At 48.9% G+C, this 23,721-nt stretch overlaps 1 protein-coding gene across 1 annotated transcript; it reads right to left on the minus strand.

Moving 5' to 3' along the window:
* Positions 1-1,035: 1,035 nt before the first annotated feature.
* Positions 1,036-23,566, minus strand: IMMT (inner membrane mitochondrial protein). Its single transcript, XM_086464386.1, has 14 exons — positions 23,522-23,566; positions 18,335-18,411; positions 17,717-17,906; positions 17,055-17,175; positions 16,329-16,409; positions 15,127-15,228; positions 12,508-12,644; positions 11,414-11,517; positions 9,625-9,760; positions 8,662-8,791; positions 4,926-5,149; positions 3,610-3,741; positions 2,317-2,446; positions 1,036-1,995 (listed from the first exon to the last, which is right to left on the minus strand). Exons 1-14 carry the CDS (start codon positions 23,564-23,566, stop codon positions 1,388-1,390), a joined length of 2,217 nt encoding a protein of 738 aa, XP_086320512.1. The 3' UTR covers positions 1,036-1,387.
* Between the last annotated feature and the right edge of the window lie 155 nt (positions 23,567-23,721).

A 23,721-nucleotide genomic window follows, 5' to 3' on the forward strand; every position in this document is an offset into this window, starting at 1 on the left:
GGTAATCCCTGAGCAAAACCTGTCGATTACAAAGTGTTGCAGCTGCTCTGTGAGAGAGTAAGTAAAGTCCGTGCAGAATGCAGCAATAAAGCTAACGAGGTGAGTGGGAAGAGGGAGGACTGCGCTGGTCCCTTCCCTGCCTTGCAGTTAAGGGGCCCTCACAGCAGTGCTGCTGCTCTCAGCTTGGAGAGGAAGCTGGACGGGGTTTTTTCTGAGGTAGTTACCTTGGATAGGCAAAGAAGGTCTTGTTCCTGAGAGGATTAAGCCATATCCCAGTGAAAAGTAGTTTTAACAGATGATTGTCTTTGTGAAAACTAGAACCTTGACGTGCGTGGTGCTGCAGGACAGGAGCACGCTGCTGTGGAAAGCTGCTTGAGGGCAAGTCCGTAACGAGCTGGTAAAGGGAGGACAAACTGCAGCGAAAAGGCTAAAAGTCAGGGGGTTGGGTGGGCAGGGGAGCTGTTGGAGGGCAGTGTTTGCTCCAGAAAGCAAAAGTGCCTGTTCCAGGATGAGTGTAGTGCGGGCTGAGGGGCAGAGGGAAGATGGGGAACTTTCGGGGGCAGCGCTAGGCTCTGCTTCACTGCACCCACAGTTCAGAACTGGGTCAGCAGGAGCCAAAGCCACGGTTCCTCACTTCAGCAGGTGGGTACTGTGTCAGAGCAGTCTGCCTCCGCTGATGGTCAGAATTAAGGGAAAGGTAAGAGAGCAGCAGCTTGGTCTTTTTGTGAGTTGCCAAGTCTGGCTTCTAGATAGAAACACCTGGTCTCAAACCACAGAAGAGCAGGTCTGACAAGAACACGCAGGGGTACAAGTCCACCAGAGCACGTGCTCTGACCCCAGCTGAAGTTACCTCTACTGAAACCCCTACATGGCTTTTTTACAGCTGTACAAATTAATGAACTCATCACACCAACGAATTCTTGCTCCTTGAAAGGAGTAAACCAGAAGTTTTGTCCTCCTCAGGTCACGGAGAAAGGCTGTTCCTGTACTGCCCGGCTGTAGCTGACGTTTAAATAGGAGACGGAACAGCAGGAGAAAGGGGTTGAAGTCTTGTTTTATTGAGCTGACAAAGTGGCAAATCATTAATGGTAGGTTACAAACATTATTTTGGTTGGATCACAAGCCCGCTTGGTAAGATGGGGAAACAGAATCGTTAACACAAATTGTAGAGAAGCTTCCTGAAGTTGTTTGTCACGGTAACTCAAACCCAATACAAATACAACAGGTGGTGAGGTTAAACACAGTGCAAGGAAACAAGACGGTACCCGTGCTTTGATTTCGCGCCTCCAGCCCCTGCCCACAGCTTGGTTTGCAACCCTTGGGGGATGGCGGGATTTCCTCCCGGCACCAACGGTCGCTGAGCTGCCTCCCAGCCGACAGCCCGCGCTCACGGCACTTGCGTGGTCCCTAACCCCACGGCGCTGGCGTAGGCTGTCAAGATATCCACAATTTGTTTTGTTTCTAGGGTCGTTCGAGCCTCGGTCAGCCAGTCGTGCGCCACTCTCCTCGACTCTCCTCTTAACTGGTTGACAAATTTCGCCGCCAGCTCCAGGTCGCCGTGCTCAATGCAGTACGAAGCGTAAGACAGTAATTTAAACGTGTCGAGGTCGTCGGGGCTGAGCTCGGCTGGTGGCTTCAGCTGCTGCGGGTGAAACACGAGCAGCGACTGCAGGTAAGAGAGGAAGTACTGATACAAGCTGTTTCTCGTCTCGTCGATCATAGCCACTCTTTTGGCCAGTTTTTGGACTGTGTAGAAACGTGCTCGGAGGGCCTCTTCGCTGTACACTCCCCGCGTCAGGGACTCCTGAGGGAGAGCTGCTGTCAAGGCTTCTGTGAAGGCGTTATCGGAGCAGCTGGCTTTGATGGCCTTCACCGCGCTCTCCAGCGGCTCGGTGGGACTGTCCCCAGAGGCTGTTTTCAGGCAGTATTTAAGCGCTTCGACAGAAAGCCACAGCTGATGGGCCTTCCTGGCTTCCTCTTCCGCTACTGCGTGACCTGCAAAATAAGCCGAGAAGGGGACTCTCAGTTGGGGCCACACCTATGGGAAGAGTTTTGAACACCAGCAGCAAAAGCCATCCCTCTAAACGCTCTGCTCTCAAAAGCTGCCGCCCCCTCAGCACTTGATCTCAAAGCATGTCTGTTCCGCCATTTGGGGTTGGAACAAGACACGGCCTTGGCCTCGTGCAGCTGGGATTTGCTGGGCAAAGCCCAGGCCTGTGAGCTGCGTGCCTAAGCCTGGGTTTAGGCAGCCCAGTTTGGGTCATGGGCCTGTGGGGATCGTGACTTTAAGTCCTTAAAGAAGATTTCGGTGCTCACTCTCGACTGCTTGCTCGATTCCTTTCAGCCTGGCGTAGGCAGTGTTTATGTCCAACGTGAAGTTGTCGAGCTGTTCCTGAGTAAGGCGTCTGAACTGCATTTCTTGTTCACTGAGTTTCTCTGATAAGTTCTGAAACAGAGCGAGACACACAGAGAATCACTGAGGTTGGAAGAGACGGGCTCGAAGATCATCAAGTCCAACTGTCAGCCCAACACCACCACCATGCCCGCTAAACCGTGTCCTAAAGTGCCACATCTACAGGTTATGTGAACACCTCCAGGGATGGGGGCTCCATCACTTCCCTGGGCAGCCTGGTCCAATGTTTGACCGCTCTTCCAGTAAAGAAATTTTTCCTAATGTCCAATCTAAACCTGCCCTGGAGCAACTTGAGGCCATTTCCTCTTGTCCTACTGCTAAATGTATATAGAACCGTACAACAGTTTTGGTTAGAAGAGACCTTCAGGCTCACAGAGTCCAACCTTTGTCCTAGCTCTGCCAACACCACTAAACCATGTCCCTAAGTACATCTACCCCTCTCTTAAACACCTCCAGGTACGGTGACCCCACCACGTCCCTGGGCAGCCTGTTCCAGTGCCTGACACCCCTTTCAGTAAAGAAATTCTTCCCAATATCCACCTTGAACCTCCCCTGGTGCAGCTTGAGGCCATTCTCCCTTGTTCTATCACTTGTTACTAGGGAAAGCAGACCAACCCCCGCCTCACTACAACCTCCTTTCAGGCAGTTGTAGAGAGTGATAAGGTCTCCCCTCAGACTTCTCTTCTCCAGACTGAACAACCCCAGATCCCTCAGCCGCTCCTCCCATGAGACATGCTCCAAATCCTTTACTAGCTTGGTACGGAGGTGGGCTACCCTCTCCAGCACATCAGTGTCCTTGTTGTAGGACATACCTTGTAGGATATATTTATACCAAAGTAATACCAGACCAGAAACAGCTGCTCGATTGTCTTTACCTTATTTTTAAGGTATGTTTCTATAAATCTGTTGTTCTTGCTAGGGACAATGCACATAGTAAATACACTGTACAGAAGAAGCCTTACTAGGATGAATTTAACAGTTACTGCAATTGTAACTAAAAAATTTCTCACCTCTAGCAAAAGCTTTTAAGACAAGTCTGAATAAATCCTGTGCCTTCAGGCACTTGCTATCAGCTCTTCCCTCCCCAGCTCGCGTTTCCGTCTCCTGGAAGGTGGGTCAGGACTCCCATCCTGCGAACCATGTGTTTTGCAAGGATTCAAACGTCCCCCAGATTCCCTTGGGGGCTCTTCCCTTACCTGCTCAAATTCCACTTTCAGTTCCTGCTCTTGGATCTTAAGAACGTCTCTCAGATGGTCCGTGTGGGCAGCAGCCTGCCGCCGCAGCTGGGTCCTCATTTCACTCTCCATCACCTCTCGGACTTCTTCAACCTGTACCCAGACGGACGGCTGTTATTACACCGCTCTCGTCCTGCTGCTTGTCACATGCTACGATTCTATCCTCCATCAGTGATCCCCCAGGGCACCTTTTATAGAAGCGGCACCGGCACAGCCCACGTTTCACCTTACAAACCTGCCGAGGTCCATTTCCATCGCTGAGCCTTTTCCTAAAGGTGTTAGAGAACAGCTTCACAGTGCCACTCACTGGTGGGTACTCACCGGGCGCTTAGCGCCGTTACCGAACTGCTCCACCAAAGATACAGCGACGTGTCAAACTAACCACGCTGCCGTTCACAGACCAGCTCCCAGACAGACTTCACCTTTTCCCTCCATGCTGGGATACAGCTCAGTGAAACGGTAACGCCCCTCGTACCTGATCTTGTATGGACCAGCCACTTCAGAGAGCGCAGGGCGGCGCAGGGGGCTTGGTGCGGGTTTATTTACCAGCAGTTGAACAGGGTTTTGGTTCTCTGGTTTTAGTTTTGTTTTTTTTTTAAAGGATTGTGTTATTTCCAACCTTCCATTAAATGCAAAGCTGCCCGTTCAAGCAGCTGAGGGCGCTAGATCAATACCTGTTACTGCAGTGCGCTGAACTAACAGGCGACAGGCAAAATCCTTTGTTTCCCTCCTGTCAGTGCAAATTTTTCCACAAAGGCCCAGTGTTTAATCTCATTTTCAGAGCTGTGTATGTGGAAACAGCAGCAATATGGTGTCTCAGGAGATAAAACCTCCAATGCCCAAATTCCTACGCTTGTAAGTTGCACTTGCTTCATGACCACGGCAGCATTAAAATTCTGATTTTCCACAGTGCTTGTGAGAGAAATCAAATCCCAAACCACGGGCAAAGAGTGGAAGAACAGGGAGGTACCCCCCAGAGGCAGGATGGAGGGGCCACATAACCTTGAGGTGGCCATAGTGGGTCAGATCAAACATTTATTTTGACCCAGTGATCCCATCTCCAACAGCGGAGAGGGAACACGGAACAGTCATTCCCTGTTTCGCTGCTGGTTTCACCATTCTAACTCCACAGAAGTTTCCTTGCTCAGCCTCTTCCCACGCTTAGCCTGGGGGTCACCCTATCTCAGAACATCCTGGTTGCCCTTCTGTGCCTTTCCTCCAGCTCTTCTACATCCTTTGAGCCAGAGATTTCAACCAGGCGCCTGACGCCACTTTACCTTCTTCTCCTGTTCTATTTCAATCTCGCTTTTGTGATGCTCCAGGGCTTTGGCCACAGCTGCCTCAAATGCTTTCTTATCTTCAAGTTTCTGCTTCTCCAGGGCAGACTCGATGTGCTGCTGTTCCCTCACTCGCTGCTCCGCCAGCTCCTTGTTTAACTGGTCGATGCGACGGTGGGCGTGTGCAATGAGAGAATTCAAGTCGTCCATCGATAGCTGGCCAGCTGAAGGAAACACAGGGTGTCAGGGAGGTCTGCAGGGACACTGCCGCTGCGGTGCTTGCCCACCCCCGACTCGAGCTTTCTGAGCCGTGCCTACAAGCCAGTACTTTCTGTCTAGGACAGAAATTATCTTAGTTACTTTGAAATTATTCACAGCTATTTTTTACATTCCCAGGTCACACTCACTCGGAGGTGACTGTCGACAACTCTGTCCCTTTCTTGGTCGTTTTTGCACCACCATGTATTTCCCCCCGTGACAGCACACAGAGCAGTGGGACATGTAAAACCCCGGTGGTGACCGATACCTCCAGCTGGGTACACGCCTATGGAAATTTGATCCTGAAAACACTGAAGTCCCTGTGAGAGCCAGCCAGAACCACGTTCTCTCTTCAACAGTCCTCCAGCTCCCCATCAGGTTTCTTACCCCAAGCGGTACCTTTCAGGTCTGGCTACTCAAAGAGCAGCCAAGACAACTACATCTGTGTCTCCTAAGAAGTTTTGCCATTTTTCTGCTGGGAAGGGAGGAGGAGACAGGCTACGCCTGCAGCATTTGTAGGTTTGGTGAGCTGAGAGCGGCACAGGCTCTGTAAAACGCTGCAGCTCGTTCTGTCCTGACTGCAGGTACATTGCCTGCACGGAGAACCTGGCGCTACTCGGGAAAGGGCTCCTGCAGGGTCCAGAGCAAGGGAGGTTCCACAGCCCTCCAGCCATCCTGCTGGGGAGTGCCGGGGGAGGGACTGGCGCAGGAGGGCTCGGTGCCGCAGTGCTCGTGACCAGCAGCGCCGAGCTCAGCTGGTGAACGGAACAGTTACCAACGGAACGGGCTTTTACTGCACTCCAGTGTTATGTTTCTTTGGTCAAAAGGGAAAAAACAAGTAATAATCAACCTCAGAACTAAAGAGTTAATCAACTTTTCTAAAATCAGTCGTGAAGATTAAACTCAAGAGAGTGACGCTGGCTTCAAATTAAATGAATCTGGTTTTGGTGACCCAGCCCGGCGCGGCTTTGAGGCACAGGAAGTACGTAGGGGTTGCAGCGGCATCAGCAGGAGCTGGTGTATCCAGCAGCTCTCGCAGGCCAGGACTGCTGCGAGGTGGGCCCACCTGAGGACAAACACCATCACGCAGCTTAACTGGAATTGGTCAGAGTTTCTGGTTCTCGGTGGAATCTCAGCAGCACGCATCGGCTGCCTTAAGGTCACAAGGAAAATTTAAACCTGGCTTTCACAAGCCAGCGATCACACTGACCTGGGACGTGCCGCTAGACAAGGAGCTGTGGTGTAAGCTACGGGTGCACAATCAGTGGAAAGGATCCCAAAGCATACCTCAGCCTGAAATGTTTTAGGAATGCAGCATTTCACCCCTTTGTTGATACTGCCTGTAATTTAAAGTCACGTACCACACAGACATAGAAAAGGACAAAGAGAGGAGATGACATTCACAAGACCAGAACAAGTTACAGGAACTCACCCAAGTCAGTTATCTCTGCAACAGAAAGAGGAGAGGTTGGAAAAGTTAATGCACGTTCACTACAGCAAGTCAGTCATGCAAAAGTAAAACAGAAAAGAGCTGCTTCTCTACTTAAGCGTGAGTCTAAGTCGTCAGGAACTCAGGAAGAACAGTATGTCGAGTATAAAAGTCTCTGTATTACAGGCAAGATGTAGCCCAAAACATCCCAACCACTAAAATCACCTTTGGAAACCACAGATCGATGTGTAAAGAAAGGAAAACGAGTTTGAAGTAGAGAAGTGCAACAGGACGCTGGACGTTTCAGTCCAACATTTCTGGGTTCTTACAAATCAGCCGGTGGTGAAGAAACAAATTCCCAAGTGGCAGCGAGAGACACAGGCCCAGCAGGTCGGTCCCCTGTACTTCCGTAGGTCACACCAGTATGAAACCGAGTGCCTGGAAGCTCCCAGGAGATTCCCTTTCCTCCCTCAAAAGGGCACCAGTCTCAAACCCCAAGATGTTCTCCCTTCATCCTGCACAAGGAAAGGCAGCTCCATCCCCAGGGTGCCTAAGTATTTTTTTTTTCTTCAAAACGAATACCCCAAAAAGCAAACTCCGCAAACGATTTGTTAATGTAAAACGTTTTCCCCACGTGTAGCGGGACCATGGTGGTTGTTGGTTTTTTTTAAACAAAACCCGACCGTTCCAGAGATCTGGTGTATTCCTTCAGCTAGGAAAACACTTTTGCGGACTAAGGTCCACATTTCTAAAGCATAAAGCAGCGCTGAGGAAGAGTATGGCGTGAGCCTTCGCAGTGTGCTTCAAGAAAACCGTCAGGCAATATGGACACCGCCTTTTTTTCAAACAGTCGTTATCGCATCTAGAAACAAACCTATCGTAACGCGGAAATAAAGTCGTGACAGCTCCCTCGGAACACCGAGGCGAGAAAAGTCCGAGATCACTTAGTACGTTTTATGTTAAAACCCTGACTGGGAATATCTGGGAGGTGTATTTTAGGGAATTAACTTTTTCGAACTACATCAGGCAGTAACTGCCCTGTGGACGTACCACACTCGAGTTCTTCCAGCAGCTTATCCACAGCGACGGCCCACACACACGCCCCACCTTCTGCGATTGCTCCCCTTTAGACTGAAGGTAAGTAAGGTGCCCGTGGGCGAGGGGGTTGCTGTGGATGAGCTGGCTGTTAAACCATCGTGACTGCATCACGAGTCCCGCTCCCTTCCTGCAACACGCTGGTGTACGAACACTTCCAACAGCTCAAGGCAATACGTTCATTCCTCTAGTACGAGAGGAGCAGTCTAACCGTGCTTTTGAATCGCATTTCATGGGTTTTTCTGTTACAAGCAGAGCAGAAAAGAGCTCAAGTTGAAAAAACTGAGCACCTCAAATGAACAGGAGCTCCTGAGATTTCAGATCTCAGGCAAGGAACTGCAGCAGTAACAGCATAAAAAAAGGGAAGACGCCCATTCCCTGCGGTTGTGCAGCACTGGCGGTTGTTCAGGGTAAGTTACTGCATTAATTTCATTTCAAAATAACGTACTGGGGTGGGCAGGGTACGAACAATGAATTCTCTCTTTCAGCGTATCGATCGTTTCAGTGATGATCTAGAGAAATCCAGGGAGTTCTTTAGCACTCCGCGGTAACGGTGAGTTATAATACCTGTAATCACAGAGACTCAACCAGACGAATACCTGAGCAGTGAGCAACGTGGGTTTGACCCAAATCTGGACTGACCTGGCTCCCTCCCTGGAATACCAGGGGAGGGAAGAGAGTTTAAACAACCACATGACGATATTTATCATACACGAGCTGCATTTTGCCAAGCTTTCAATACAGCACAGGTACTTTCCAGGATGAAGCCTTTCCATAACAACTGCTTTAGATTACTTATTTTAAGTGGGAACTAATTTTCACTTCAAACCAACCAAACAAAATGGCAGTCGGGACGCTGGACATCCAGTTTGGTGGCCAGAGTTACAGGAACACTACGAACCGAAGTGACTGGCACGTTACAAGCACGCAGTAACCCTGCGACCAGAGACTTACTGAGCCCCTTCCAGCCCGGCTGTACGTCAGGGGTGATGCTGTCGAGCTCTCGCTGAAACTCTTCCCTAGCTGTAGCCACGAGCTCATGATACTGAGCTACTATCTTGGCCTCCGATTGTGCTGCCTGAACCTGAAACACACAAAAACGAGATTGGTTTATTTTCCAGGGCAGCTATTGAGAACGGAGGCATATCTAAGTTAAAGCCAGGCCCTGAGTTAGCGGCAGGTACCGTTGCCCTCCAGCCCAGCCAAAGCAAAGTCATTTGGGGGAGAGAAACCCCCACCCTGTGATACCAAACCTCTAGTATACAGTAATGCTTTGCTGGAAGTACCACTAATCCGTTCTGTGTCACACACACGCTGGAACCTCCCTGTAGCCTAGGACCAAAGAGTGTCTGGAAGTCAGTCTGTATCTCTAAAGCTCTCTGGCGCTCTGCCTGCAGCTGTCCTACAGGCCTAGTGAGCTACTCTGACGGCGACAGCTGCCCTGCTCTCAGCAAGTTCTGACATTCCCACTGTTTGGCTAAATTCCCTCCAACACACCTGATGATTTATCAGCCAAGAGAGAGAAATGTCACCTTTACATTTCTTCCCCAGTTCCCCGGAGCTGGGAAGTGATTTGCCCACAAGTCACTAGCACACGTGGCTCCTGCTCCTCCCCGGCCTCACGCTAAATTCCTCTTGGAATCAGACGGAAAGAACGACAAGTCGCCCACAGGAAGGGCTGACACCAATCAAGCTGCTGGAGACTCGTTCAGGACAGAGTTCAAGTTCTTGCAAAGATCTTGTCACGTCTGATTACTGGTAGTATAATCAGCTCAAGGACTGAGTACGGCTAAAGGAGGAGGGAATTCACACTTTTAAAATATTTAACCTGCTACAGAGGATTTGGGAATGGGAGGTCTGCACAAGCTGCCAAGCAGTCCTCACGCCAATGGCAGCGACGGCCTGGGGAAGCCTTACCTTTTTCACGACATTGTCCAAGTCAACTATCATATGATGAAGATTTTCTTCTGCAGCGATAATGTGGGGTTTGGCTCCTGCCATCTGAGACTTCTTGGCGTTCTCGATGACACCTTTCATCTTCTCTAACTCTTCTCTGAAAAGAGAAGCAGCTGCTAATTATAACGCATACAGGTCTTGTGACATAACCCCAAAGAGAAGTTTCATTTATGCTGTCTCTACTTACACGAGAACTACTGGATAACTCTACTGCTGCTTCCTATCTACCAGCTCTACGGCTAAGATGCTGCGATTAAAGCGGGTTTTTGTCCACAGCCTGAAACCTAAAGACGTCAGTGTGTCTAGTCCATGTAAAATGAGAACTATTTATGGGGCAATTAGCACTCGAGACTTAGCTGGAGGGGGAAAATGAAAGAAAGTTCACTGAAAGGAGTTAGTATTAGTAAAATTAAGTTAGGATTAGAAGGCAGACACTTCCATCACGTAACAGGGTATCAAGGAAACATTTTTAATGTAGATGGCTTACTCTGGCAGAAGGGTTTTGGACTTGGTGATTGGTGGAGATAAATGAGGATGGGAGAAAATGTATAGCTCTGTAAAGACAGATTTAGGGGGTTTTTTGTAGTTAAGAAAGAAACACTTCCCTCTAGCATAGTTGGAAATCAAGGAAAAAGTGAAAAAGCATTGCTTTTCCAAATCCAGTCAAACCAAGGGAGGTTTCTAATGACCTCATTGGAAAAAGGAATAAGCTTTAAAATAAGTTAAGTAAATAAATAAAAGCGAAGGCATCCAGTGGAGCAACAGAGAATAAAAGCTACTGCATCTGACGTTTGCGTTAGCTTTGTTTTACACCTCCCAACTATTTTTAGTCAGCGCAGTTAACTTCAAAGGTAAGAGAAGTTTACAGGATCACAGAACGGTTTGGGCTGGAAGGGACCTTACAGACCATCGAGTCCAACCCCCCGCCATGGGCAGGGACACCTTCCACTAGAGCAGGCTGCTCCAAGCCCCATCCAGCCCTGCTATTTATAACTGAAATAGCAACCGTGCACCTTCGAGGATGGTGTTGCCCTCTCGGCCTCAGAAGCATCGCAGGGTTTCCAAATTTATTTCTATCCTCATTACAAGGGCAACTTGGAGATGTTTGTCTGCCGTCTTATTTTGGCTGCTAGAATCCCTACGCAATGAGTCTGCACACCAGAGTCGACGCGGTCCGTACAGGCCCTTGGCTTATGAGCCGTGCTCCATTTCAGAGTTCAAGTTTTTCTCAGACACGAGCTTAGTAAGAATCTAACCTTAAAAGCAACTCTGCTGACAGATGGAACTGCCAAACGCTGCTGTGAAGTTTAATTTTTCATTACAACTAAAAGAAGCTACTGACATTACTGACTCAATACACAGAGCGTGCAGTCATGGACTCCTCACATTTAACAGTGACAAAACTATCCAAAAACAAGACCAAAAGGATTATAGATTTTTTTTAAGTCTTACTTGAACTTACCAACACTATATCTAAGTACTAAGGTGATAAACAAGTTCTTAAAAAGCCGAACGGGACGTTTCAGCCTCTGTTACAGCGAGGACTATACGCACAGGCACCCAAGATGGACACAGTGCAAATTCAAACATTCAGCAGCGCATGAACCTTTTCTGGATTTGGCACAAACACGTCAGTTCAGTAGGAACACAGGTGACTGCACCCTTTCCAGAAACTCAAGCAGTGTCTGCCAGCCCTCGCAAGGGTGACGGTAACTTACCCCTCCGTGAGCCTTAAAAACAAGCCACTTACTTGGCTTTCAGAAGGGCATCAGCGGCTTCATCCACCGCTCTCCTCCGATCCTTCAGCGCTTCCTCCAGCGTGCGCCACTGAGAGGATTTTTTCTCCCCAGCAGCCTAAGAAGCACAGATTCCTAATTAGGGTCATTACAAGCACTAAATAAGAGAGTTACCAAAAAACCGACAGCCTGTAGAGATTCACACGCTGCTGCAACATTTCACTTAAACACTCTTGTGTTTTACCAACAGCACAGCTGGAAACTTTACAAATGATTCTTCTCTTACGATGCTTTGTTCTTGTTTGATTCTCAATGTTTTTTTCCCACTTGAGCAATAGCCATTTGTCCACGCAGAACACAGATCCTCGTGTGAGGATCACTGTACGCTGCCACAACGTTTTGGGGGGAAATCTCTACGTGTATTAGAGCACTGCAATAGTTTAAAGCTGCTTTTAAGCTTCATACTTACAGTACCATAACACTTTAAAGTTGCTTCACTTTAAAGTAAGCTTAATACTTAAGCTTAAAAGCAAACTCTTAAGATACTTGTTTTTCTAACCACTAGCTTAAATCTCAAGTGCTTGTTCAGTTGCCCATGTGCCCCTGTTTGTTTGATTAATTATATTTTCTGCTCCAGAACTGAATAGGAAGCAGTGGTTCCACACAAACCTCACCACAACCACAAGCTGGTATCGCTCAGGCATCCCCTACTCATTTCCAGACAAGAGGCGAACAATCCAGCAATAAGATTTTGGCAAAGGGAATGGTTCAATGGAATTATCAGGGTGGACAGCAATTGGACAGGTGATACCCTGACTGTATCTAGGAAAAAAATGGGCTTGGGAATCAAAATACAATGAATTAAAATACAACATGAAGACTGTCAATGTATTAACTTGAACTTTTCTTCTTGCAAAAGGGAAATAAAGGAGTTGGGGGGGGGGGGAAAGCCCAAAATTCAAAAGCAAACCCACTGTATTATTCAACTACACCTCATTTCACAAGTGGAAAGATTAGTTAAAACTGTGATAAAAGTAAAGACATCGCAAGAAAAGCTTGTCCAAAAAAAAAACAAACCCAAAATCATTGTCCCCGTTGTCCAGTTTACCTCAGAATTGTCCATGGCCTCCTTCAGAATCTGCGCATGGGCGTTCACCGCTTGCACAGCAGACTCCTGGGCAGTAATCGCCTGAAGGGTGATACGAGCTGTGGCGCTCAGGGCTCCTTCTAGAGTTGCTGCAAGGGCTGGGAAAAAAAAAAAAAAGAATTAACTGAATTAAACTGTAAAGAAAAGAGCCTTAGAATTAGTAAAATGACACGTTATATCCTCTGCACCTCCTTATGTTATTTGCTATGACCCAAAAGAGTTGGTCCTTCGGAACTGTGCTTGCAGCCTAGAGGAGAAGAAAGGGTGCCATTTTTTAGAGGAGTACTATGGTGCAAGTCTGTAAAGCTACTCAGGGGAAGACCTTTACCACATTTCTGCAGCGGGATGCATTTAAACCCATAGGTATTTTCCATCTTCATGCGTTACAGTGGTTATTAAGAGGAAACAAGCAAGTTGTCCTATGTCCCACAAGGAAGATCTAGTCCAAAAGCAGAGTTATTCTTCTAGCCAAGAAGGTGGTGGACTCAACTATTCTCCTTTGTGGAGTCAGACCTGTATTTCTAAGTGGGGTAAGGAAATCCACCTTCCCTGTAAACGCTCCTCTGCATTTTTTCAGTGTAACGTTTCAACCTCTTCACTTGCAAAAAAGTCCTTGTACAAAGCCAACAACTAATGCCAAGCCTCTTGCTTCTGTTCGTGCGGCTCTTCTACACCACACGCAGTTCTGAACGGAAGCAGGCAGCAGCAGACCACAACCAGCACGTCTACTCCGAGCCCGTTAAGTCCAGGCTCGAACATCCTCCTCGTTCCCCCCGTGCAACAACAGCCCAAGGCTCGGACTCTGGCTGAGGACCAAAGCACTCGCAGGAAAGTCCCAGTATGGTCCACACATCTGCCAAGGTCCCGTTTCACGTGCCCAGCGGTCGGGCAGGGCAGATCAGACGCAGCACACTGCGCCAGCGCCTCTTCCACCACCAGCCCTTCCCGAGCACAAAGAGACCAATACAGCAAAGAGGCCGTAGCTCCCACAGCCGGCTGAGCCGTGTCCGCTAAGTGCCCTCAGCACTGTTAAACTCCCCTCCAAGCCTATTTTCACTGGCTACACCTATGTTAACAGTAAGCTTTCAGTCAATGCCTCTAGCCTACCCACCCCCAAAGACACCTTCCCTCACCACAGAAGGTCTGCAGAGCCATGTCCTCGCGTGTCAGCTGTCCTCGCTCTGCCCCCAATCAGAAGTCACCCTTCAACACCCATCTGTTTCTCCAAGAGCCCGATCTCCCTCTCGTCCTCATCAACACTGGCTGGAGGACAACAGGGAAGATTTCTAACACCGTGAGCAAGCCGCAGCTTGAGCTGGGTTTGCTTTCAGAAGGTAACTATCAAGGTATCTGGCTACAGATTGCCCAGACATACTGCACAGCACAACACCATCTACCAAAAAGAATTTCTCTATTTTATATCTGGCTTCCCCTGAGGCAAACCAGGAAAGGACCCAAACCTCCCAATTTAAACAATCATGCTGCAGCCAAACCAAGACCAAACAACAGCCCAGAAGTATTTAAAATCTAATAAACCAAAGGGGGAAGCAAAGCTCATTGTTTTGAGCAAGACACATGGAGGACGTGAGTTTTGGGACACAGGAAAAGCCAGACCACCTCCCAGTACTACAGCTGGATCCACAGGTCTGTGAGTTAGAACCCAAGCAAGGAGTTGTCATAGTTCCCAACGCAGAAGCGACAGGCAACTCTTCACAGCGCCCTGACATACCGTCCCTGAACCGCTGCCCAACGAGTCCAGGCAGCAGCTCTGTAGACAAGGATCTGGGGATCCCAAAGGTGGCGACCTGAACACGGGTCAACAGCGTGCTCTGGCAGCCGCAAGTCCTGACCGCACACAGGGCTGCGTCAAACAAGAGCCCACCCACAAACAGTTCCCTTCGAACTGGCCCTTAGGAGACTGCCTCTGGAATACGGTCCCTCCTTTTGAGAGCCTCAGTACAACAAACGTACCAACTGGGGAGAGAACAGCGGAGCGGCACTCAGGTGGTCAGGGGACGCGAGCACATGACACAGGTGAGAGGTTGAGGGATTTGGGCTTGTTCCAGCCCGAAGGAGAGAAGTGAAAGGGGTGTCTTAAGTAATGCCTTCCACACCTAAAGGGGTGTTCCAGAAAAGACTGAACCGGACTTCTCAGAGGTTCCCAGAGAAAAGGCAAGAGGGAACAGATCCAAGTGCCAACAAGAGAAATTAACTGGACGTATCGAGTTCTCCATCGCAAGAAGCGCTGGCAAAGCTGCTCAGAGGGGTGGAACAATCTCCCATCCTTGAAGAGCTTCAAACCTCCAGGGGAGAAGGCCCTGAGCAACCTGCCCCAACACTCCGAGCAGAGGGGGTGGACTAGAGACCTTGAGGGCCATTCAAACCCAGAACTGTCCATCACTCTTTGACTATCAGTTACCTCTTGGTGGGTGGAAGAAGCTTCACGACTCATTCTGCCGACACAACACAGAGACAACAACAAAAAGGTGTGTAAGCAACTTAAAACTCCAAAGCCACCACAGTCCAACAGCTCCTCTGTCACGTATAACACGTACAGGAAAACTGTCAGTACGGACTTACCCGATACCTTCTCTTGCTCCTCTTTCTCTTGCTGGGCAAGCCGGGCCGCAACTTCTTCTGGTGACCGCTCTTTTATAGCATGGGAACCTTCAGGTTCTTTACCTATTCAGAAGTACAAAGTTGAACTGTTTTAGTAGAGAGTTCTAATTACTATAGCGATTACTTGTAGGGAATTAACTTTCTCTTCAAAACTGATTTTTATAGTCAGTATCACTTTATAAATCCAATTTCTGCACGAATCCATGCTGAAACTACTTTTTATAGCTGTAACTACAAAGGCCAGTCTCATATCTTCTTAAAATTAAAAATGGTAGCATGGACACCTCACGTGCACCTGTAGATTTTACATTGTCTCGTTACAAAAACGTACAAGATGCAGAAGTGAAAGGCAAAGCAAGAACTGGAAAACACTTGGGGAGCCAAGGTTAAATTCTAAGTGAATATCTGGGGGTTTTTGTTTGTTTTTTTTTTTTTCCAGTTCTCCTTTGACATGCTTGGACAGTCCAGCCAAAGTAAAGAAAGATTAGGGAGGCAGCTATGGTGAATCACAATTACACTCTATTCCCTACCCTAAGGCTACTTAAAATGTGTTTAAGAGTAAGCACTGACCTAAGTAATTCTCTCAAGACCAACAGCAAGTCTGCATCTGAACTGAGGAGAGAGCCCAGACCTCTCAGCTCTCAGACTCATGCTGCAACAAAAACCATCAGATTACCTTTTAATAATGCTGATGCTAACTGTGGACAAAGTATTTACTTACTGCTGGCATACTTTTTATGATATGTGTTCATACATAAGGAAATCAATATAATCTCATCTGCAAGGGACTATCATATAAAAGCTAGTGCTTCTCGTGGAGTTAAACAATAAATGCAGTTTCTTCACTTGGCCCTGGGCAGACAGGCTTTTCTGAACAGCAGTCAGAAAGCCACGAAGAGCAGAAGCAAACTGGACTGTGCAAGTTCCAGTTCAGCACAAAGGCAGGCTTTCCTCTGACATTCACACCTATACCCGTCCTGGTATCAATCTCAGCTTCTCAGTACGTTAAAAAAATCTATTAACAGATGATGGAAGTTTTCTTCTGCAAAAGGCACAAAGAACGTGCCTTTAAAAACTGACAAATACCAACACAGAAGTAAGAATTTATGCACTCGAAGCTACAGGACTTTGGTTTTTCTTCACATTCATATGATCTTTTTCACCTTCTTCAGTCTGTATCCCCGGAGCTGGCACTGACATGGCTACACCTGTTGCAGAGATGATCTGTGCTGCAGCCTTGCCTGCTGTTAAAACAGGTAGAGAATAAATCCAGTTAATATATATGAGCTATAATGTAAGAACAGGGATACAAGACTTAATTTTTTCCTCTGTAGAAACACATTATATGGCCACTGATATTATTATTTCCAGAGAAAGAGAATTTCCTGGACTTAAAACAGCAACCAGGTATTACTTACACATACACACACACAGGGCCACGACAGATAAACATAAAAACATGTCACAACTGCTCCTCTCTAAACCAGTTCCATTTGATCTCGCTTTACAGTAACTCAGTAATTACCCAAAATTAAGCTGCTCACATTTGTGCAAAGAAGAGGTAAATGGCCTCAGAGTGCAGCACCCAAACTGCTCTCCCTGCTGAGTCTCATAACTTAGCTGTGCAGAATAGTCCTTGTTTGTCTTACATTCCAAATATTCTATAAGGTAAATAAATTTTTTTTTTAAAAAAAAAAAAACAAGCCAAAACTAGCTAAAACCATTTTAGACAAATTTTCTCATGACTGAAAAGAAAATAACATTAATTCTAAGAAATTGTAACATACTCATCTTCAGCCGCTCTAAAGGACTATTATTCTACCCTAGGATGTATGATGCCAGAGATGATGAAGTCTCTTGCTTCTCCCTACAGGACATTCTGTAGTTACCTTCTTTTTCCTCTGAAGGGGCAACAGCTTCTGTTTTGCTCATCTGGGATTTGGTAGCGGGCTGTTTAGACTCTTTCATTACTTCTGCTACAGATGAGATCTTCAGTGGACCTTGCTGTATCTTGAAAAATCGAAAATAAGGAATATCATCAGTTTTCCAAACAGCCTGTGTCTCACTGCTTACGCACGGCTCTGCACCGTTCAAAGTTTTAGTGACCTGAAAAGTTATTTTCTTCAGAATCAATTCAGCTTAGAACCAAAGTTGCCTAATCCTGCTACATCACTAACTACACTAAACCCCTAGCCACAGTGAAACAGCTGAATTCCAATGCATCACCTACCTCTCTCTCCCCCCAACTCATCTGAGTATAAGCAGAAGAGCTTATAATCCGACTCCATTATTTTACTGCAAATAAAACTAAGTTTTACAACCTGCAGACCACAATCACAAGACGATAATGGGAAATGCACAAGCATCACTGTTATGCAACACAACACAGCACCTCAGTTCCTAATTCTTAAACTTTCTTAATTTAAGAATTCTTAAAAATTCTTAAATTCTTAGCACACAGCAAAATTAACCAGAATTTGAAAACTAAGAGCAGGTGGTCTCTTTAAAACAAAGGAAAATGGAAGGGTGGGGGTGAACGGGAAACCCTTACCGGTTTCTTTGGCGTCGGGGCGCTGTAAGGCGCGGGGCCAAGTGCCATCTCAAAGAGTTTATCAGAGTAGGGAACGGCCTTCTCTACGCTCTCCCGGAACTGCGGATCATAGCTGGCATACAGGACGGTTCCACCTACCCCTCCACCCACAAAGAGGACACCTGCCCCAATGATTTTGCCTGCAGAAACGCTGAAGGGGCAAGAAAAGGGAAAAGTTATGTAAATTGTATTATGTGAGAAACATCGAACAGTTTGCGAGTCCTTCGCTTACGCCTGGGGACAAGCACTCTGCTCCACAAGCTTGCCAACAAACCCAGCGCCCGCTTTAAAATCACTTTCAGCACCAGCGAATCCCTGGCACCGTACCGGTTCGTGACTGACCCAAAGACAAGACGGCAACCCACAATCTTCCTTCTAAATATTGATCATCTGGATTTGCGTCATTTAAATGTGACTGAACCAAACAAGGAACACACAAAACCGTGAGAATATGAGTTACTCGACAACCAAAAAAATCCCTCCACTACCAATTTGCTCTCACGTGCAACTAAGGAGCAGATTCCCTCTTGGCCAACACAACAGAAGAACCAATCCCACCCTCCAAAACCCTCCACGTACCCAGACTCTCCCGAGGGGGTAGCATATCCACGGTACGGTCGTAACGGACGGAGTGACGCTCTCCCACACCGGCTATTCTGCAAGGGGTGGAGGAGGCGAGAGTTAAGCACTGAGCACATTTAAACATCTCTTCACCTCAACAGCAGCATCCGAGCCATTTGCTCCATCACCCCGTCCTGCACGCCCGCCGAAGGAAAGCAGCAGAGCGGTGATGTTGGACTCTAAACGAAGAAGAGACCTTTCTCACGTGCAGCTGGTAGGTTAAGGGCTTCTTAAGAAGTAATTAGGCATTGGAAAAAATGAGGCGCGGGTAGGGAACCCACCCCAGCTTATTTCTGCATTTTTTTTTGCCTGTTTATGTTCCTGACCTCCAGTCTGGGCACTACAACTCCAGTCTGGGCAGTACCGCTGGGTTAGTTCAGATTATCTTCAGCAATCTCGTGTGCTAGAACAGCTCTGCGCAGTGCAGAAGACAACAGCAGCTTTTTAAATACTTAAAACTACTGAAAACTATATTTAATACGTAAAACCATTTTTATTTCTGAAGACACACGAGCAGTTCTCCTTGAGCTTCCAAACTAAGACTTCCTCTTTAAAAGAATTAACAACACATCCACTTTCCAGACAGACATTGGATTATAACATAAATGAAATCGCAGTATGAAGAGTGATATTTCATTATATCCTACTTAACAAAACACACACTACCCAAGATTTTATCTTCTTTGTATTTTAGCTGAAAATTAAGATTTACCAGAAAGACTGGTTAATCTACTCCAGCCTACAGAAGGAAAACTCTGTTCTTCTCAGGTGTTCCCCACACACACACACGAATTGCTAAGAGAGAAAAACAGGACTCACAGGAAATCAGAGTACAAGGCACAAAAGGAACTTTTCCCACAGTTGGAATAGTTTGGGCAACTAGAAACTTTTTCCCTACAAAAGAAAATTGGGACATGCTTCACTACAACATCCCCCCCGAAGATAAGTTTCTCTATTTCCTTTTGCGTATGGCAGTAAGTAACAAGCACAAATCTTGTGGTTTAGGTCCCGTCCTTGTCCAACAGTAGGGAGGAAAGGCAGGAACAGTGAATTCTTATTCTTTCCAGAACAGCAGCCAACATTTTTTGATGAGTAACAGGAGCATGTGTACAGCAACAGGAAACATGCTCTTCTTACCCCCGAGACCTTCACGAGCTCTAGCTGTGCTCCGTGGTTGATCTTCTGGTTTATGATGGACAGAACATCACATGAAATAATAACTATATCCTGTAATGTTTCTGATTATTAGACTTGATTGCCCCAGAAGCATACACTGAGGCTTCACTGACCCTTTCAAGGGGAACTTCACTAATAAAATCCTCTTAAATCATTTTGTAATTGACTGCTGGACATGCTTCTGAGCCTCGGCAGGACCCTATGACACCATGAAGCATAGGATCAGCAAAATATTTGCGCATTATGCACACAGCTCAACCCAATAAAATGGTGGTGGCGGTGGGGAAGTTATTTTCTATTGATCAGTTCAATTCATTTTGCCTAATGCTCACTTGGAAATCAGCTGCCATTCCCAAGCTCCTCACGTGGCTTCCCGGAGGTGATCCCACCCCGCGCCACAGCAAGAGGGAGCCGAAGGAAACTCACTCCAGCATCCTAGCTCGGGGCTGGACTTGCCTTCTAGGCGATCCTGGAGGCTGCCACAACCACGGCCTTGGTGCCTGGGCGAGTTCACCCACTTCCAGGTTGGCTACAGCCCCTGCTCACACCTGGTGAGATGGCAGATAACACCGTCCCCATTCAGTTCGCCCACCTTCAGCAAACACACCCGCTCCTGCACTTTGGAACAGGTGGCGCTGAGGGAACTAGAGGAGGAACCTCCCTTCTCGTTCAGCATCGGTGCTTTGTACACCAGGAAGGGCTTTTTTGGTGGGCTTATTCGGTTTAGTCCAGATGCTCTTTGGACCAGGTGATTTTTCAAGGTCCCTTCCAAGCAGGGCTGTCCTATGATCAGCCAAATCCTTATTTTTATTTATCATTCATCAAGATGAGAGGAACCGAAATGCAAGCGCTCGGCCTACAATGTTGGGCTCTCACACGAGTGCGCACGTAGCAATGGGAGCGACAACCAGACCCAAACCCAGTCCCCACCAACTCTGGCCTTCAAGGTGCTGAAGAGAAATTCCCACAGCTGGCCAGGGGAACAACATTTATGAAATCGCTGTGATCCAGACACTCTTCTCTTTACCCGTTAACAAGCTTATTGATCATCCACACACAGAGCTCACAGCGAGAGAGAAGGATAAAATTTTCCCCAGTCTCCACCACGAGCTCTCTGCTGAGCTTTTCTGTACTCAAACCTTCACGCTGCTCTGGCTTTGGGGAGCGGCAGTTGCTTTGCTGTCCCCATCCAGCCACACTCTGCTTCCCAGCGCTCTCAGTCTGCTCAAGCACCTGAGCATCATCAAGGACCTGTTACCCCCCAGCACTGACCAGGTCCAGCTCTCCTCACACAACTGGATTTTTTAACTCGTAAAGGAGTATTTTAACACCACAAGACAGAAGCAGACTTGCCTCACTGTCAGCTTCCATACAATATCTATGTAAAAAGGGTTTGTCTCAACTCTTAAATAATATTGTCACAACTTGCTACTCCTAATATTAAAAAAAAAAAAAACAACAGACATCTCTTTTTGGGCTGTATCAAAGCAAAACAATCAAGTTTCACTAGCTGAACAGCAAGGTACCAGCAAGGTGCTGTCACTCTTTAATTATGCCACCACCAGGTCTGCAGGCAGACGCCGAGGCTCTGGCCTGAGCTTCAGCTAACTGAACAGGGCAAGAGAAACTCCTGAACGTGACAGGAGACACATGGAGTCTCGTGTCAAAAAAAAAAAGAGAGGGGTGAGAGTGCAGATGGGAGTGGTAAAGACGAGAAAATGGAAGACAGATAAGAAGATATAAAACCTGTGTAATTGTGGCTGCCTGGGGATCACCACAGCTGGAGCAGAGAACAAACCAACGCTGCTGCTCTGGCCAGAACGCGCCTGTTGAATGCCCTTCCCCAGGCAGGAGTAGCGAGGATGCCTTCCCTCATGAGCAAGGGAACAGGCAGCACAGCCAGATGTTGGCGCCCCTTCCACGCCTGACAGCGTCAGGATCTGCCTGACAACCTCCTAACAGCCAGAGGGTCCTACTTCCACGACAGGAGTCTTCACTACTCATGGGAAAAACTACCTAGGATCCGCTCGGATCTTGATTAGAATTCTGCACCTCTTGCAAAACAAGCACTGTAATTAAAACATTTCTTATTTCCAGTTTCGGGCTCTTTTGCCACACAAAAAGAAACTCGTTTTAGTTGCAGAAAGTCCACAGGACCAGCAACAGTCTTCACATGTACATACCACAGCATGCACAAGATTTCCCCTTGAAAAAAGCAGCAAAACATACAGAAAAATATTTCATTGCACGCCCACTTCTGCTGTCCAAACTAAACCTCCATTGTATTTGCTCTCATCAGGAAATACGAGCAGGGATAAAGGGGGGAAAAAAAAAAAAAAAGTTATTTTTCGAAGTAAGGAAACAAACAGCAAGGACACAGACAACAAAGTGCTGTGGCATCTCTGTGCCTGCGCAGTCCTTCCACCAAACGCCTGTGGACCAAAGGCACCGTTCCGAGCTGCGGAGCACCACGCTGGCTTTGCCAGTGCTGTACATCATTCTAGACACATTCTCTTAAAGGCTGAATACACACAAACAGCCTTAACTGATAAACATCAGCAAAGCCTGTTTCCTGTCTTCTCAACTCCCAGCGAAAACTTTCCACAGGCCTGCAAACCCAGAGCCTTATTTCAGTGGGCATCAGATGTCCTGGCCTGGAGAACTCTCCAGCCTTATAAAGCAGCTGAGGAAACGCCAGCTGCTGTGGTGGCAAAGGCCGCCAGCCTGAAGCGGTTACCTGTCAACTCCGGAGCCAGCGGGGGCTGAACACAGAGCTTTTCCCTTGCTGAAGGGTGTGAAGAGGCTAATGAACAGTGGAACATACAGTGGAATATAAAAGTGATCTAATCACATTGTATTTTATTACCGTTACGCAGACACCTGCAACACAAGCTGAGGCCTTAGGAGAGGAGTCACTCTCACCTACAAACCCCTGTAGCTTCTTAAAGTTGGCTGACTGCTTTGAAAGGGCTCCGTAGCGTATTATCATCCTCATCTCTGCTGATGAGGAAGGGTAAAGGTCCAGGAAATACACCAAACCGGCGCTTTCCCCCCTGGCATCACACGCTCTCTCCTTGTCACGTCTGACTGTGAGGACTACAGGATCCGCGCTACGGCCACTCGGTGCCACAAGCCCCCTCATCCCTGCAAGGTGACGCTACTCGTCACCCTGAGCACCGGGACCCCCCCGGTAACGACACGGCCGGGCGGTGGGACCCGCTAGGGTCAGAACGGGGAAGGGCTATGAGGTACCGGCTGTCGCAGGCCGGGGCGGGGAAGGCAAGGTCACGTCCTTCCCCGCCGGTAAGCAGACCCGGCCGCCCCGCCGCCGAGGAACCGGCCGGCCGTGTGCCGCCGCCGCCGAGCCCTGCCGGCCCTCCGGGCTGCGGCCGCCGCTCCCCGCCGCTGTCCCGAGGCCCGGACCGGCGGGAGAGGCGGCGGCAGGCCCGGCGCCGGCCGACGACCGCCGTGGAGACTACAGCCCCCAGCATGCAGTGCGGCCCACCCCGCCCCGCTTCCCCCGGGGCCGCCAGCCGGTAGGAGGCCCGCGGCGGACTACAAGTACCGCCGTGCCTCGCGGCGCGGCGCCCCTCCACCCCGCGCAGGGCCGGCGCGCTGTACGCCGGGACTCGTAGTACACCCGACGCGCCAGCGCCCAGCCGCCGCCCGCCCAGGCGCCCTGTTGGCGCTCGCAGCCGTCCCTCAACAGCCCAGCAGCCAATCGCCGCCCGCGCGTGCGGAGTCATTCAGAGAAGACTAAGGCGCGATTAGAGGACGCGCCGCACCTCGTCACCCCCCCCCCCCCCCCCCCCGACTGCCCGCCCGCCCGCCCGCCCGCCCCCCACCGGCAGGCCCGGCCCGGCCTCTGCGGGGCGGTCGGCCCAGGCCTCACCGGCCGGAGGGCAGCCGACAGCGCGGACGGCTGGCGGGGCCCCCCCAGGGCTGCGCGCCGCTCGCCGCCCTGCTCACCTGCGCGGCCACGGCGACCCCCGCTCGGTGACACGCCCGCAGCATGGCCTCGGAGCCGGCGGCGGCCGGGGGCAGGCTGCGGGAAGGCGCCGTGCGCGGTCACGGCCAGCGCCGCCTGCCTCCGCCCCCCCACCGCGAGTAGGGCGCGGCGCGCGTGTGCGGCGGCCGCTCGGGCTTCCGCTCCGCCAGGGGCGTGGCCG

Source organism: Leptosomus discolor, chromosome 4, assembly GCF_034619465.1.
Source record: "Leptosomus discolor isolate bLepDis1 chromosome 4, bLepDis1.hap2, whole genome shotgun sequence".
Classification (NCBI taxonomy): Eukaryota; Metazoa; Chordata; class Aves; order Leptosomiformes; family Leptosomidae; genus Leptosomus; species Leptosomus discolor.